Source organism: Mastomys coucha, unplaced genomic scaffold, assembly GCF_008632895.1.
Source record: "Mastomys coucha isolate ucsf_1 unplaced genomic scaffold, UCSF_Mcou_1 pScaffold22, whole genome shotgun sequence".
Lineage (NCBI taxonomy): Eukaryota > Metazoa > Chordata > Mammalia > Rodentia > Muridae > Mastomys > Mastomys coucha.
Window position 1 is genome coordinate 113,848,498 of NW_022196905.1, and position 17,263 is coordinate 113,865,760.

General features: G+C 53.4%; 1 protein-coding gene and 1 long non-coding RNA gene across 2 annotated transcripts in view; one reads left to right on the top strand and one right to left on the bottom strand.

Annotated features, from left to right (window-relative positions):
• The window catches only part of LOC116068313, an 11,845-nt gene extending 8,442 nt beyond the window's left edge, over nucleotides 1-3,403 (bottom strand). Inside the window, exon 1 of the long non-coding RNA XR_004109546.1 lies at nucleotides 3,304-3,403. This is a non-coding gene — a long non-coding RNA (uncharacterized LOC116068313). The remainder of the gene's footprint in view (nucleotides 1-3,303) is intronic.
• A 105-nt stretch (nucleotides 3,404-3,508) lies between these two features.
• Lhx5 (LIM homeobox 5) lies at nucleotides 3,509-12,543 on the top strand. Its single transcript, XM_031337659.1, has 5 exons — nucleotides 3,509-4,070; nucleotides 6,065-6,288; nucleotides 6,907-7,184; nucleotides 7,857-8,022; nucleotides 11,309-12,543. Exons 1-5 carry the CDS (start codon nucleotides 3,898-3,900, stop codon nucleotides 11,674-11,676), a joined length of 1,209 nt encoding a protein of 402 aa, XP_031193519.1. The 5' UTR covers nucleotides 3,509-3,897; the 3' UTR covers nucleotides 11,677-12,543.
• The last annotated feature ends 4,720 nt before the right edge of the window (nucleotides 12,544-17,263 follow it).

The following is a 17,263-nucleotide window of genomic DNA, read 5'->3' on the forward strand; positions in this document are numbered from 1 at the left end:
AAAAAAAAAAAAAAAAAAAAGCAGGCCATTCTGATGGAGACTTAAGAAGACTTAGAAGGACTCCGGCAGTAGGAGATGGCCCCTTTCTTGTTAGCTGAAGAATCTCAGAGGCACGGGAGAGAAGTAGAGGTGCGGCGAGGGAAATGTCCTTCTAGGCCAGCGCAAGAGGCACCACTTCACCGCTGTCCAGTGTCCCCAGCTGGAGACCGGGAGAAAGACACCCCCACGCCCAAGCTCTCCGGGCCTGGAAACTCCCACTCCAGCCGGGAGGTGTGCGCCTCTTCGCCAGTAATTAATTACCGAACTCAAGGGGGAATATGCAAGCAACATTTTACTAACTCTACAGGGCTTAAGTGATTGGAAACAGATTATTATCTTGTTTGTCTTTTGTCTGTTTCATTTATCCCCGCACCGTCTGTCGAGCTGTAATGTTGATACTCTTTACTCTAGAAGGGAGATTTTTTTTTTATATAGTAAATTCCATCAACATCTTGTATAAGTGACATTGAGTCTTGGCGCATCACCCTGTTAAGACACAAGCGTTTATTAGTTACATATAGGAGGGAATTTCACTGCCGGGTGGCCATCTGTCAGTGCTGTTGGGGCAGGATAATATATAAAATAGCTGGTCTGCTATTTTTTTCGAGAGCTACAGTGATGTGGAGGAAGCTGCCGTGGCTGCCTGGCTGGCATGGGGGTGGAGGTGGGGGTGTCTGTAAATGGGGCTGGACCATATGAATCGGTGAGGCACCCAGGTGACTCTGAAGGGCTGTGAGTAGGCAAATCCTTTGAGCCCTTGTGGCGCTTATAAGCACAACCAACCCTCAAATGCTACAACTACCGGGTCAGCCCCAGGTGGCCTACCCACAGCCAGGACCCCTAGGGTAGTTGCTCTCCATGACACTTCTCTGTCTGGTTTGGCATTCAGTTGCTGGAACATGGACTGCACATTGACATTCAGGGACATTCCAGGAGAAATCGGGATGCTGATGGGTTTGTCCGAGAGTGGAGACTCAGCCAGGGCTGGGTGAGCAGAACTCTGGCTGGGGACACAGGAGGGGATTCCTGTGGTGACTAGAGGGAGCGTGTGGCCACAAATGGGGCGAGGAGGGGTGCCAAGGAGGAAGGATGAGGGACTGTAGTGTCAGGGTGCGAGTTTCCTCTACACATCTCAGCAGCAATGCATAATGGGAAGCGGCCTTTGAAGTGTTTTGATGGATGCCAGACTCTAAATCGGGCAAAAAGGCAGAAAGAGAAGGAGACCAAGACCATAGGAGAGAGGGAAATAAAAAAAAAAAAAAAAAGGAGAGGAAGGCTAGGAGCCAGGGGAACAGGAAAGGGGGAGCCACTGAGCTAAAGAGAGAAGCACCCCAGGAGAACCTCCAAGAGACAAAGGCAGAGGGCAGTGGGCTCACCTCAGCTGGCAGCCTGGTGACTCCGTGACTCCCGTCTTCTTTGGGCCCTTCCTTATCTCCTTTGCGCTCAAGGAGCATTCATGACCCAGTCAAACAGGCTGGGCACTGCCACAGAGCTTCTTTTGGAGGTTTCCAAAATCTCTCTCCACAGGCCTAGGAGGCCCAGGTGTGATCCAGTCAGCTTGGTCCTGGTTACTACACTACACTACACTGCAGGCGCCGGTCTCCTTGACAAAGGAGTGGCCAGGTGATGTACCCACATACAGAGGCTACCCAAGTTGGGGGAACAGTTTCCCAATGGCTCAGCTGATGAGACTCAAGTCTTTCCTCCTAATCCATGAAGAGAGAATCCCTGTTACTGATAGATAGACATTTCCTCCACTCCTACAAGAGTTATATAAATAAAAATTTACTGTCCAAACACACACACACACACACACACACACACACATCTACAAAATTCTGTGCCCAGGATCATACAGCCCAGCTCTGTCACACATAGGCTCTCTAGTGGGAACATACATATTTACACAGACACACACTGAGACATTAAAATACACCTTCACATCAGGAGAAACACATGCATATGAGTGACTTTACATGCTTGCTCTGTACTTTTCCACAAACAAGCATTCCCTCTCACACCCAATCAACCCACGTAAGCAGACACATAGAGATACAGACCAACACACACACACAAAAAAAATGCACAGTTTAACACACAACCCTAGCAGAACCACAGGAAATTATAAACGGGAGAATTTACAAGCAAAAAAGGAAAGAAAGGAAGAAAGAAAGAAAGAAAGAAAGAAAGAAAGAAAGAAAGAGAAACAAAAATTAAAAATTCCTCCAAGTCCCAGGGTTTGATCGCGAACACACTACAAATAAAATAAAATGATAGTTTTCACGCAGTGGATATTTTCTAACAAACTCAGTACATACGCCCAAACAAACATTCATAGCCAAGCCTTGGCACAATTCCTCTATGGCCCCAACCCTTGGGCCCCAGCCCAACGCCATCAGCGTTCTTCCCAGCAGCAAGCAAAGATCCAGAAACACTCCCACCCTACCTCCCCGAAGGAAGCGGTGGCCTGATCCCCTTTCTTCCCTCCGGGCCCACGTGCCCCTCCGCAGCGTACCCCTGCTGGTACCCACACACCTGCGAAGCTGCCTTTGGTTCTAGAAGAGAGCCAGCACTTAAAGCATCTCGGGGCCCGGGAGTGCCTATGACGCCCGGTTGTGGCCAGCTTCCCTTGCTATGCAGAGTGACCCACTCACCATGGTTCCCGCCAGCCTGACTTGGAATATGGACGGTGTGGCAGAGGCAGGCGTAGTGAGCTGCCGTCTCCTCTCTACCTGCCAGGAACACCCATCCGAGGTAGACAACCCCCTTCTCCACACCTCCCCCTGTGCAGGGTGAGCTGGGCACTTAGAAATAGCATTCGGGATTCTCAGACCAGGCTAGGGGACATCCCTGAGTCAACCTGGCTGGGGCTAGGGGATGGAGGCACAGAACTACCCAAGCTTCCCGCCTTCGGTCTCTTGGTGAGAAAAGCCCTGCTGGGCCCTAGCCTCTTGAGTGACAAAAGAAACCACAGCAGGGAGAAGTGCCGGATCTCCCTGCTCCTACAGGCTCAGAGCCGGAGCGAGCTGCGGTCTAAAGCAAGGGGGAGCTGGGCGGGTTCGGAAGCAAGGGGACCACAACGCACTCCCCGCCTGGGCAACTTTCTACAGGTTGCGAGGGAGGCGAATCTGGTGGGAGGTCCCTCCCTGACTAGGCCTTGGAACCCTGCCTCCAGAAATTATTTTTGGAGAGAGAGAAAAAGAACCCTGGTTTTCCGATCGCGACCCCACCCCTCCAGGCCCAAACTAGAAGGCAAATACTTACTTAGCTTGGGAACCAGGTACTAGCAAATACTCGGCAATACTGATGTCTTGTTTTTTTTGCTCTGTCCTGACCGCAACGCTGTAGCCAATTTAGATATGCTATAAATTTAAGAGGTTGCTATGGCCACGGCGCGCCCATTGGCCGCCCGGCCCCCTACGTGCCGCACCACGTCACCAAATCTGAATAAGGATGCGCGAATTAGGCGGCGGCCAGACAAAGATGAGGATCGGGACCGCTTGAAAGTGGGGGAAAGTGCCGGCGCCTCCACCAACCCGGAAAGCCGCTCGCCAGCGCCGAAACCAGCAGCCGCCGAGGACACCTGCTCGAAGCTGGAGCGAGCGCCCGGGCGCGACCCGTGACATGAGGCTGTGACCGCTCCCTCCCTCCACGCCACTCTGGGCAGTGCAGCGCCCAGGCCGGAGAGCGTCGGAGGACTTGACCCCGAGAAGTCTTGGTTGATCCGTATCGGACTCGCCCCTACCGAAGCCTACAGACCAGGGAGACTGAGAGCCACAGTAGCGGGGACCGAGAGGCCCTAAGGGCCCAAGGGCCCCAAGGAGGACGAGGCGGCCCGAGCCGCTGGGACGCGCGGCTATGATGGTGCACTGTGCCGGATGTGAGCGGCCCATCCTCGACCGCTTTCTGCTGAATGTACTGGACCGCGCGTGGCATATCAAATGTGTTCAATGCTGCGAGTGCAAAACCAACCTTTCGGAGAAGTGCTTCTCCAGGGAGGGCAAGCTGTACTGTAAAAACGACTTCTTCAGGTAAGAGGCCCGGCTGCCGCGCCCTGCTGCCTACCACTGGCTGGCCCGAGCTCCACCCTGCCTCCTTGGGAATTAAGGGACCAAGAGACCCACCCCAGCTTGGGAGGTGGGGATGGGCAGATAGTCCTCTGCCCTCCTCAAGCCCTGTCCTCTGCTTGTGGGATGCTAAGGCTGAGACGAGGAAAGAGGACGCTGTTTGGCTGCCTCACTTTGGGTCTGCCAGGCAGCAGCAGAGATCGGTCAGATGGCAGAGGCCCCGGAAGCTCAGCAACTTGCTCTGGGCCCCTTCCCCACACCTGAGTCCCCAGGACAGAAGCTTCAAGACTCCCCTTTCCAGATCCCAAAGGTGTGCCGGGAGTTCAGAGCAGCTGGGAGTTTCTTGTTCCAAACAGAAATCCTAAACCCAGAGGGTAATCTGAGGACAGACACAAACTTCCCACTCCCAAAGGACCCTAGCTAAGAACGGATCTTCTGGAGATGGGGGATGAGAAGCGTGCCCTTGCCCCCACCGCCCTCACCCAGTTCATTTTCTTCCTAGTTGGAAAGGCTCTGAAGAAGTGGAAGCTGAGAATCGGCAGATCTGTTCCGAGATGTTTCATCTCCCTTCCCAAGTCCTCAGGCAGGCCAGGACCCGGTGTCTCTGTGGGCCTCAGTTTACCCAAATGAGAAATGCTAAGGGGGCAGCCTAGAAACGTGGGGTTTGGAGTAGCTGCGCTTTCTGCCGGTTTCCATCCGACACCCAGACTGGCTTTGTGAATCTGAATTCCAGGCACTGAGGGGGCGTGATTAGCTCGGCAAAGGAGAAAGGCAGCCGCCTGCCCCAGTGGCTGGGCACTTGGGAATTTGAATAGGAGAAAATGTCAGCCTCGCCTTTACACGTGTAAACTCCCAGGCCCCAGAGGCCCTGGCGCCCCTAATGTGGCATGCTTGCAAAGCACCTAATGATTTTTGATAAGGTGTATATAGCCAATTATGCTGCCGGATAAGGCCAAAAGTGACTTATGGTTTCTAATGCTCTCACTACATCAATGTCACCCAAATTCTCTCTGTTTAGAGACATGGGTGTGAGTGGATGAAGGGGTCCCTCAGGGTTCTGAGCCCTCTTCTTCCTCTCCACACGACCTGTACCCCTTCCTTTAGGTTCTGCACCATCCATTGTGTGTGCGTGGGTGTACTTACTTCTAGAGCCCAAGGAAGAAAAAGGATTTGTTCAGAGGCAAGGGAAAGAGGGCTTTGGAGTGATCCCAGGTCTTGGCTGGGCAGGACTTAAGATCAGCTTCTGTTCCCATTCTTTGGCTGTCTGCTGGGGCCAGGGATGGGGGAGGAGGGTGTGTGTGCGTGTGTGTGTGTGTGTGTGTGTGTGTGTGTGTGCAGAAACTGACTTCCTGTATCCAGAATGTACTCCTCTAAGGGCCTTCTGTCCCCAGCTCCTGATAGCTGGGGATCTAGGTCTCCCGGGTAGCACTAGAAAGCAAGAGAAAGGTTCTGGCCTTTTTGCTCAGATTTTCCACCCTACTGCTAAAGACAGACAGACAGACAGACAAACATGGTGGTCCTATCTGAGACACACACACACCCCAATCCAGGAGGCAAAGCTAAAAATACTGAAAATCTACTCCACAGGCTTAAAATCTACTTCACAGCCTTTGTAGGCTCCTGAAACAACCAAGGCAGATTTGGTGGGGACCTGAGGGCAGTGGAGTCATCTTGGGACCTCCCCCCCCCCCAACCCTTGTCTGCACTACAGGCCGAACTCCCAGCTCTTCCAGAACAGCTCCATATAGTCTGAATTAACACACTAAATGCAGGGCCATCTTGCCCCAAACCAGCCCTGACTCAGGAGACTAGAATTAGGCTTCTGTTGGACAAATACGGAAATACAGGTGTCTGGGACGCCGCCAGAGGGGGTTGGAAGAGGTCAGCACTGCAGAGGACCTGGACACCAGTATCAACTCCCCACCTCACACTGACAGGCGCCTTGTATCCATCCACAGGCGCTTTGGCACAAAGTGCGCCGGCTGTGCACAAGGTATCTCTCCGAGCGACCTGGTGCGGAAGGCCCGGAGCAAAGTCTTCCACCTCAACTGCTTCACCTGCATGGTGTGCAACAAGCAGCTGTCCACCGGAGAGGAACTCTACGTGATCGACGAGAACAAGTTTGTGTGCAAGGACGACTACTTAAGCTCCTCTAGCCTCAAGGAGGGAAGCCTCAACTCAGGTACGCAGGCCTCTGCTCTTCCCCAGCTTCCCTCTCTCCGGCGCCAACAACCAGCAGACATTCTCAACCGCCACCCCCGTGCCTGCTCTGGGCCGAGGCTGGGCTGGTTTAAATTTCAGCCTGGGATTCATTTGCTAGGGGCTTCAGGGATGGGGAGAGAGAAGGGTTCTACAGGGGAAACCCGAGCCAGGCTCGTCTTCTGGAGCCCCATCCAACCCAATTTAGAAAGGAAAAAAAAACCTCCCTACAGTGTCATTTGATGTCCTGGCAAATTATAGAAGGAGCGGGGATGGAGGCTCATAGCTATGTAGAGGAAAGAGAGATGGGGCGTAGGGGATGAGAGGAGACACTGTGTACCCTTCTTTGCTTTGCATTCCCAAAGAAAGGGTTCTTCAGAGGGTGTGCCCCGTTTCCCTGGAGCTGCGGACTTGAGAAGGTCCTTTCAAAGCAAACCCCAGCTGAAGAGAGTGGGCGAGCGCCCAGTCCCGGGGGACGGGTGCTCCCTGATTTGGGAGGGAACCCAGCGACCAAGGCAGAGAGTCTTCAGGGACCGGTTTCTGAATTCGAGACAGATTGCGCTGACGCCGCTGTCCTGTCCCCAATCCATCCACCCCGCAGTGTCCTCCTGTACGGACCGCAGTTTGTCCCCGGACCTCCAGGATCCGTTACAGGACGACCCCAAAGAGACCGACAACTCGACCTCATCGGACAAGGAGACCGCTAACAACGAGAATGAGGAACAGAACTCCGGCACCAAACGGCGCGGCCCGCGCACCACCATCAAGGCCAAGCAGCTGGAGACTCTCAAGGCGGCCTTCGCAGCCACGCCCAAGCCCACGCGCCACATCCGCGAACAGCTGGCACAGGAGACAGGCCTCAATATGAGGGTCATTCAGGTATGAGCGATGGGCCATCCCTCCAGACCAGCAGGCGTACCTCCCGTCGGGCAGAGTAGCCTGTGAACGGCTGGGGGCGGGAGAGCTTGCGTAGAGACAGTCGTGCACCCGAGGTTGGGGGCCGTCTGGGTACCCTTTGGAGGCGGGGAATTTTAACCAAAGGATTTGATCCAGTCCCTCTGTCCTAGCGATGTGATTTTTGAACAAGGTCGCCAGATCTCTCTGAATTCCGTTCACCTCCTCACCTCACCCTGACTAGCTAATGGCTTAAGCCTCTCTGGCCTCCGGGACCCCTTCCGCTCCAAGCACAGAAAAAAGGGAGATGTCCTCGCGCTGTGGCGCTGGCAAAGCGACAATCGGCTGGAGCTTTGCTCTGCAGCCGCGGGCGAGGTCCTGGCAGGGCAGGAGGCCTTTATAAAGCCGTCTGGCCGCGGGCAAGCCAGAACCAGGATGCCGGGGTCTTTATGAGTCACCCCACGGGTCCACGAAATCCTTCACCCTTGGCTGGTTCGCCGAAGCCCCTCTCCGCCCCTCCTGGGCTAATCCGGCCCAGCCCTCGCTTGGGGGGAGTTGTGGTGTACTCGAGGCGCTAGGACCCAGCAGGGTCAGCCCCAGCGGGAGAAGAGAGGGCCATTCCTGATCCTAGTCTCATTGCCCCTTCCTTCGTCCCAGGTGTGGTTTCAGAACCGAAGGTCCAAAGAACGCCGCATGAAACAGCTGAGCGCTCTGGGCGCCCGGAGACACGCCTTCTTCCGGAGTCCGCGGCGCATGCGTCCCCTGGGCGGCCGCTTGGACGAGTCTGAGATGTTGGGGTCTACCCCATACACTTATTACGGAGGTAAGGGGCACCTTGCTACTTGCCCGGGCGCACAGCTCTACTGGGCTTCCTCGAGTTTTGGGCCACGATAGGGCAGCTCTTATTTTTTCCCCACCCACGCAGGATATACACAAAGCCATTCCTCTACAGACTCATTAGCACAAGCTACTCACCCACAGGTACGCACAGCCACACAGAACCCATGGACGTACACACACACACACACACACACACACACACACATACACACATACACACACTATCTTGCAATAAGACCTGAGTGAACCAGCTTGAGGTAGGATTGCAGACAACCACACACCGGTATTTTCCACTCCCCTCAAAAGTAGAGGCACACTTCCCGGGTCGTATGGGAGCAAGGCGGGCAAACGCCAAAAACCTCTGTCTCTCCACCGCCTCATTGCCTAACTTCCACTCGTAGCATTGGTGAACCTGAAGAAGACTTGAAGTGGGGAGGTGGGGAAGAAGGGAACCTGTATACTCGCAGTTTGCTTCAAAGGCAGCAATTCTGCTGTGATAGCCGCCCTGGGTTCCAAATGGATTGGTCTAGAATGGGGGCGGGGGAGTGTTGGCTGCTGCTCGGGACTCATCTTTGAGTCTGGGGAGTGTGACAGGCAGGTTTGCACGGAGGAAGTTGTTAATAGAGTTTATAAACCCTGCTTCCTCAACCCCTTTCTTCTCTTGTTCCCTGGGACTGATGTCCCCATCCCGGTACCCCATCTTCCTCCCAGCTCCTTGTTGTGGCCAACTCCCTGGGGAAGGAGGGGACGGTCCGACTACCTCCTCTGGTCTCAGAATCCTATGTGGGGAGGATTCATTTCTCTGGATCCCCAAGCTTTCCAATCTGTGGAGCCATCGGGAGTGTCTATAGCCAACGCCACTGACTTGTTGGCCTGCTTGGCGGCTCCAAATCTAGTTTCAGAGTCAAAAGCAATTCCCCTTAAAAAGTGGATTCAGGAACAATGCTGAGGTGGAGAGACGGTAAAGCCAGGCAAAGCCGGGTAGAGAAAGCAAGAGGACCCCAGGCCGGACGTCCATGTGCGGAAGTCTGGAAAGTTAATCAGTAGAACAGACCGAGGTCCCTGAAAATAACTGGCAAAACGTGAAGCGGTGATTTTAATGTGGGGGGGGGGGAGGATTGGGGAGCCGGAACTATACAGTGATGGGCGTGACCTAGGGTGTCTAATCTTTCCACCTAGCTTGTCTTCTACAAACACACACACACACACACACACACACACACAATCTCAACCCGAAGCTGGAGATAGTGGGGGCGGTACCAGTCTAGAAACCCCCGCCCCAACCTGAGTAGTTAATCAAGATTTCAGGGAGACCAGCCCACCCTGCGCTGATCCTGCCGACCCCACCTTCGTTGCAGACCTGCGGGATAGGGTGGGGGAACAGAACACCAGAACCCCCTTTTTCTCCGAAAACGGGATGGGGGCGCTGAACCCCCAACCCCCAGGCCGGCAGCCCCGCCTAATCCGCACTGGGAGATCCCGGTGGCGGCGGCCGTCAGCGGGCGAGAAAGGGGCCGGGTGGCGGGGCCCGCGGCTCCCCGTGGGAGCTCGGACAAAGCCCCAGCTGCGGCTTTTGTGCCCTTTTCAGACAGCGTTTGTTCCAATTACCTCCGGCCCGGCCGCCATATGGGCGGAGGTGGCGCGCGCGGCTCTAGGGCCACGGCCTTCCCTGCTTAGCGCGCTTCCTTTCCGTTCCTTTGAGGACCCCCCAAATTTGTCTCTCTCAGCCGCCCTCGCTTTCGGGCAGAATGGAATTTGAGGTTTTTCAAAAAATATATGGCGACCGTTTTAGCTATTACCTTAAACTACCTCCACTCCAGGAAGGTCTCTAGACAACCCTCGATTTGGATATGTTTCAGGGTTTCTGAAAAAGAAAAAAGGGGGCGAGGGTGACAGTGGCATCCACAACCCTGCTGTGAACTTGGGCCCTCGGGACTGAGCAAAGAGTGTGGGTTTTCAGAAGAGACCCTGGCTCGCCGGTTCCCACCCCACCTCCTCCCCGCTCTACAAAGCGGGGCTGTCTCTTCAACAGGCTGTTAGGCTCTCCTTTTGGTGGGGTCCTGTACCCCAATCTTGGAGGGCCGATCTGGAGGTGGAGGAAGCTGTGTTCGAGGGAGAGGCCAGAGGGCGTTCACAGAAGCAATTTCTTGTGGTGGTCTGAGCGCCTGAACTATGAATCCTGCATCCCTGAATTTGTGGGAAGGGTGTGCATTTATTTGTGTCAATTCTTCCAAAGGTCTCTGTCCCCAAATACTTCAAAAATAACCTGGGCGTCCTAACAAGACTCAGGAGGCTCTACCCCCTAGGAACCCGCAAGTGGCCCTAACCTCGGGCCCTCTCGCTGTCACTGACTTTGGCTTTCTCAGTTCTAGACAAGACTAGCAAAGGAGCCAGAGAAGACACTGAGGCCGTGCCTGGCTCTGCGCCCTTTGCGCCCCGGGCCCAGGCCTCCTGCCCGCCGCTTCATGCGCTCTGGCAGCTACCGGGTCCTGCTTCCCCTGCTAGGGCCCTCAACACCGGTCTGAACCACTTTGGTGCTTTGCGCTGCAGCAGCCGCTTGGTCCCCACGCTTCTTTCGGAGCCTTGAAGCCACCCAGCCTAAGGCTATTCCTGGTCTACTGTCTCTATCTCTGGAATCATCTGTCTTTTTACCCACATAGTCTTTCACTTTGCACCCTTACCGCAGCTTGTTTGTTTGTACCTGTCCTTGCGTTTTTCGCCTCTGCGTGGACTTAGCTGTTCAGAGTACGGTGACGCGTCTGGGGCTAGTCGCTACCACCTCCTCTGCAACCCGGATCTCTGTCTCATGTTCATCTCTCCATCTCTCACTCAGACTTCATTTGGCTTTGCGCCTCTGGCCTCTGTGGGCTGTCTCCTCCTCAGTGTGTTTGGGAGCCAGCGATTCCTCAGTCTCTCCTCCCTCGCTGCCTGTGTCCCTCATTGCTTGGCGTCCTGGTAGCTTCTGTGTCTCTCCCAGCCTCTCGGCCACTCCGTATTTCTCTCTGTTACTTCCCACCTGACCCGTGGTCCTCCTCGGTCCCCTTCCATCCTCAAGGTACCAGGCTTCCTCCCTGAATCTCTCAGAGCCACTCGGTCTAACCTAGGGTCAGTGGCATGCTCTCCTGCACCCTCCGCACATCTGTAGCAACAGCGCTATCTGGGCGCCCTGGCCTTCGCCTCCTCGAGTCACCTTCGCGTGGTCCCCTAGGTCCCTGTCGGCCCTGGCAGTCTGTCCTCACGCCATCTCTTATCCCTTGTCCTTCCTGCAGACTACCAAAGCGATTACTATGCTCCCGGAGGCAATTACGATTTCTTCGCGCATGGTCCGCCATCTCAGGCGCAATCCCCGGCCGACTCCAGCTTCCTGGCAGCATCCGGACCTGGCTCGACGCCGCTGGGCGCGCTGGAACCGCCACTGGCCGGGCCTCACGGCACGGACAACCCCAGGTTCACCGACATGATCTCGCACCCGGACACGCCGAGCCCCGAGCCGGGCCTGCCCGGCGCGCTGCACCCCATGCCGGGAGAGGTGTTCAGCGGCGGGCCCAGCCCGCCCTTCCCCATGAGCGGCACCAGCGGCTACAGCGGACCCCTGTCTCACCCCAACCCTGAGCTCAACGAAGCGGCCGTCTGGTAAGGCCAAGGGGCCGAGTTGTCCCCTGCCACCAAGCCCGGGACGCCGCCTGGGTAAGCCTCAAGAGTCTTCTCTTGGGCTCGCACCCAACCAGGCCACTCGCATCACCACCCCTCAGAGCTTCGGCACGCGCCTGCGCAATTTCTCGGGACCAAAGTCAATATTCTGGAGGGTCGAGATTCCAAGCACACCCTAGAAGCCCTCCGGACCCCCACCCATCATCACCTCTTTGAACTAAGAGGGGAGGATGAGACCAAGGAGAGGAGACCCCTCCCTGCGAGCCAAGGCATTGCGAAATCCTATTTCTCACTTTCTCTTTTTAAAAAAAGGAAGGAAGGCAGGAGAGAAAGAGAGGTTGAAAGGGGGAAAGAGAGAGAGAAAGAGAGAGCCTCAGCCAGAGAAGAAAAATTAGGAGGACCGCCGATGAATGGTGGCTTTGCTGGAAGACAAATCCACCTGCGAGTTGGCGCCCCCTGGTGGCTCAAAGTCAGCTTGTCTAGGAAGCGGCGCGGTCAGGGCCTGGCCTTCCCGAGCCCAACTCCCTGCTCCTCCATACTTTGAGTTTGAGGGGCCTGGCAGGATTCGAACCCTCCCACCCTGCTCTGGCCCTGAGCTGGGCGCCAAGTCATTGGGCATTTGCCCACAGATCTCTCCCTGCCCGGGGCCTGAGGCTGGGCCGTCAGGACGAACAGTATTATACTTTTTTGGAAGTCGGACGCTTCTAGTTTCCTTATTTTGTATAAAGAAGAAACAAATAAAGTATGTTTTTGTGTCTACTGTTTATTTATTGTACTCTAGTTATCTGGGTCTGGACATTTTTATATTTTTAAGAGGAGGGTGGGGCAGAGTTGGGGAGGGGAGCCAGAAAGAGGTTTACCAAAAAAAAAAACAAAAAACAAAAAAACAAAAAATAAAACATACAAAAAAAAAAACACAAAAACAAACAAAAAGCAAAAAAATCAACTTTTTTTTAAAAAAAGAAAGATTAATAAAAAAATTCTTTTCTCCCTCAGTTCCGTGTGGTCTTTTTTTTTCATTCAGTATCTTGAGGGTCAGAGTAGGTGTCCCCAACATCACAACTTGACAATTACAAAGACCCCTCCCCCACCCAGTAGAGCAGTAATTCTCAAACCTATGGCCTGAGACCCCATGGGCTGAGACCCCCGGGAGGAAAAAAGAAAGGAAAAAAACCAACCCTTTCACAAGGCTCACCTGAGACCACCAGAAAACACAGGTATTTACAATTACATAATTACAGTTATAAAGCAGTGCTGAAAATAACTTTACGGCTGGGGGGTCACCACAACATGAGGAACTGTATTAAAAAGTCATAGCGTTAGGAAGGTTGAGACCCACAGTGCTAGAGTCTTTAGTTTTAGTTTTGTTCTTTTTTTTTATTGTTTCATTTCTTACTGTTTGTGTGCACGTGTGCGTACTGTGTATGCATAGGCGACCAGAGGACAACATTTGGGAGTCAGCTCTCCTCCCTCCAGGGAGGTCCCAGAGGTGGAACTCAGGTTATCCGGCTTTACAGCAAGCACCTCTACCAGCTGAGCCCTCTTGCTGGTCCCAGTTGGAGAGTTTTGGTGGTGGATAATTTTCTGTCCTGCTTTTATCCAGATCACAAGCCAGTCAGGTGCATAGTAGGCCTTTGGAATGACTGAGGAATGAACAGGTGCTTGTTTCTGGCTCCTTCAATCATGTCAAAAGAAGTGTAGCCTGGCATGCCGGCTGTACACCTGTAAATCCCAGCCCTTGGGAAGCTGAGGTAGGAGGATGGCAGGTTCTAGGCCAGTTCTGGGCTGCATAGAGAGACCTTGTCTCAGAGAGAGGAGGGGAAGTGGGTGGGACTCTTATTTATTTATTTATATTTCATGTGCATTGGTGTTTTGCCTGCCTGTATGTCTGAGTGTGAGGGTGTCAAATCTTGGAGTTACAGACAGTTGTGAGCTGCCATGTGGTTGTTGGGGAATTGAACTCAGGACCTCTGGAAGAGCAGTCGGTGCTCTTAACCGCTGAGCGCCGGGGGTTTCTAATTTCATCCCTGTTTATATTGCATGCAATTCCAGACAGCTGCAAACAAAAGCAGAGACCGCTACGGTCATGTGCACAGCAGGTATAGTCATTTCTAACGCTGCTAAGGAGGATGGGGTCTGGAGAGTGAGCCTGTGGTTCTCCAAGCCTTGTAGAGGATGCCTTTAGACAGAGAGGGCTGGCTGTGACTTTGTTGTTGCTGTTGTTATTACTGTTTTGTGTTTGAGGACAGTCTTACTATATAACCCCAGGCTAGCCTCAAACTTGAGGCAACACCTCCTTAGCCCAGAGATTACAGGTGTGCCCCACTCTGACTGCTGGGGGGGGCTAGGGATTTGAACCCATTCATGTATGCTGGATGCTGGGTGAGTGAGTACTCTACACATTGAGCTTAATGTCAGGCCCCTGAATATGATTTAGGAGGCCTGAGACCACACCTAAAAAACAAAGCCTCTCTTCTCTGCCTCATGTTCCTGGCTTGGAGAAGTAGAAGAGAAGCCGGGACGACTGCTTCTTCCCTTCCCTTCCTACTCAGGCTCAATAGATCCAGAAAGGCAGGAATGGTGTAAAAATGAGTGGAACTGCTTTGGGGTCCCTTGTCACTCACACTCAGGACGGGGAGCTGGCCCACTCTAGCATCGGTGAAGAGGGTTTGGGGATGGGAAGAATGAGCCGCTTGAAATGAGCTCAAGAACAGGAAATTGTTCAGTTGCCCTGGTGGCCCTCCAAAGAGTCCTGCAAGGTGGCCAAAAACTCCTCCTTTGCATACAACTCAGATCTTCCTCAGATAACAGCTTGTCATGGAGAACTGTATGGAGTATTCAGATCCACAAAAGGCAGAAAAAAACCATCACCCCGAAAGCCAGGCACTGTGGTCAGGTGGTTCCTCTCCCCCACCTCCCTCCGCCCAACTCTAGCACTTCAAGTCTCTGTGAGGCTAGGTGCTTCCTCTCCCACCGGGGCCAGAGAAGGCAACCCAGCTAGTAGAACATATTCCACGTACAGGCAACAGCTTTTGGGCAGCCCCTGCTCCAGTCGTTCAGGACCCACATGAAGGTCAAGCTGCATATTGGCTAGATATGAACGGGGAGGCCTAGGTCCAGCCCCTATATGTTCTTTGGTTGGTGGTTCAGACTCTGAGAGCCCCAGGGGTCCAGTTAATTCACTCTGTTGGTCTTCCTTTTTCTTTTGAAGCCCAGTGCTGTGCTTGGAGCACAGTCATGGAGTTACCTGCTGACTCTCAAAACATCTTTCAGGTTCATGACAACATTCTAGACCAGTGGTTCTCAACCCATGGATGACCTCTTGTCAGGGGTCACATATCTGATATTTACAATGTGATTCACAACAGTAGCAAAATTACAGTGATGAAGTAGTGATGAAGTAATTGTATGGTTGGGGTTGTAGATCACCACAACATGAGGAACTGTGTTAAAGGGTCACAGCATTAGGAAGGTTGGAAGCCACAAGCCTAGATAGAGCCACATTTAGTCTCTAGTTCCTTAACCAGATGAGCATATTGGTTTTGTGTAGGTTGTTTTGATTTTAACAAACGTACCAGAACTCGCCTAGATCTGGCTGGTTCACCAGCACTAGAATAGACACCCTCATAGTGACCTCTCTGCAAGGGTCCCGGAAGGTGTTGTCTCCTCAGGATGCTAACAAAGGTTGAGGGACTTGCCCAAGGTCACATAGCTGCAGAGTGGCAGAGGCGGGACTCTGTCCACACATGCATCCGGTTCCCTTTCTATTTCTCTGGGGTGCCCTAGCTGTGTTAGATTCTAGAAGCACTGTGTGGGAAGAGAGGGTTGTAACACCCACCATCTCTACCAGAACCAGTGATGGCAGTGTGTGAGGTTTGTAGAGAGAGACCTGTTTAGAACTGGGCTGAAACCTGAGGACTTGTCTCTGGCTTTTCTGAAGGTGGGCTGTGACAGCAGCTGGGGAATGGGGAATCAGGGAGAGGAAAGAAGGAGGGATGTGGGGAAAGGGATGGAAAGGGGAAGAGGAGAGTAGAGGAGGTCGGGAGGGGACTTGAGAGGTGAGAGGAGTCTCTCGCTGCTCAGGTACCCCAGCCACTTGTCTGTATGGTTTGATACTTGAGCTCCAGGGTATCAGGGAGCTCCACTGGGCACAGCAGAGCTCACACTGGGATGTATATACACACATGTGCAAGCTCACCACAGACATGTTGGGGCCACACTTCTTCCCTTGCAGACACATGGCCACCAACAGAAACATCATGCAGACAGATGTTCAAGGGTGCACATACCAATCCCTCCAACACACAGTTGAGTATACACACAGAGACATACATGCTCTGAAGATGGACATGTGATAAAATGAGGAAACACATGTATGCATTGCCTAGGAGCATATACACACCCAGGGGTATGTGGCTACACACACACACACACACACACACACACACACACACACCTAAAGTGTCTAATCCTGCAGCTGCCCCTCCATTGATCATATACTCTGCCAGGGGAACAGAGGAGGGGGCTACCCTTACTCAGAGGATGACTAAATAATCTAGGGGCCCATCAAAATCTCAAAGGGGCTTCAGAAGCCTACTCAGTGAGGAGTTCTGGGTCCCCCAAATTATATGCTTGGAGAACCAGAGGCCAGTCACTGGTCACCATTCTAGCCTCAGTTTACTCTACTGTGAAATGGACTCAAGATGGTTTCATCCAAGGTGCGTGCTGTGAGATGGAAGAGAAAGGTTCAAGGAATTGGTTCCTGTCTTCAGACCCCATTCCCAACTCTCACCCACCCACACAAGTACACACACACATATGCACACCCCCTCACATATCTACATACCACACATACATGCACACATGTACACATACACACACCAGACAACTTAAAGAAATAGTTCTTGGGAAAGCCTTATTTGATCCAATCCACCCCCACTCTCATGAGCTCATTTTAGCATCCCAGATGCCTGCAAGAGCCCAGAGCCAAAGGCAGGGGGAACTGCATACACCCTCACCTGCCCCAAGACAGTGTCCTGCAGGTGTCAGTGGAAGTCCAGGGACACTTGGTGGAGCAAAGTCTGTGAAAGGCTGGGTGGGGAAGGGGAGATTGGGAAGGTCATTTATCGCCTAGAACCCACAACTATTTTCTTGAAGTAGAACCAGGGGAATACACCTGCTAAAATGTATCTTGGTCCCCAGCACCCAGAGCCAGAGTGAAGCCCGCAAAACCTCACATCCATCCAACTCCCCAGAGGCTCCTAGGACTCCCCACACTTGCTGGACTACAGTGCAACCCTGCTCCAACTGCCTTAACTCCTTAACTAGTGTCTGCCTCGGGCTCCAGTTCCTCCATGACACACATCGTCACTCCCACTTTGTAGAAGGAGGTCCAGACCTAACAGTTGCAGTGAGCTTCCTGGAGGACAAAAAGGCCAGATCCAGGTGCTCAGTCAAGGACTTGGGCTCTGAGAGTCTGAGCTGTCCCTGAGCCCAGAAAGGATCCCAGAACAGCTAGCTGCCTAGAGGCTACAGTACAGGGTGTATGGATGGATGCATGGATGCATGGACAC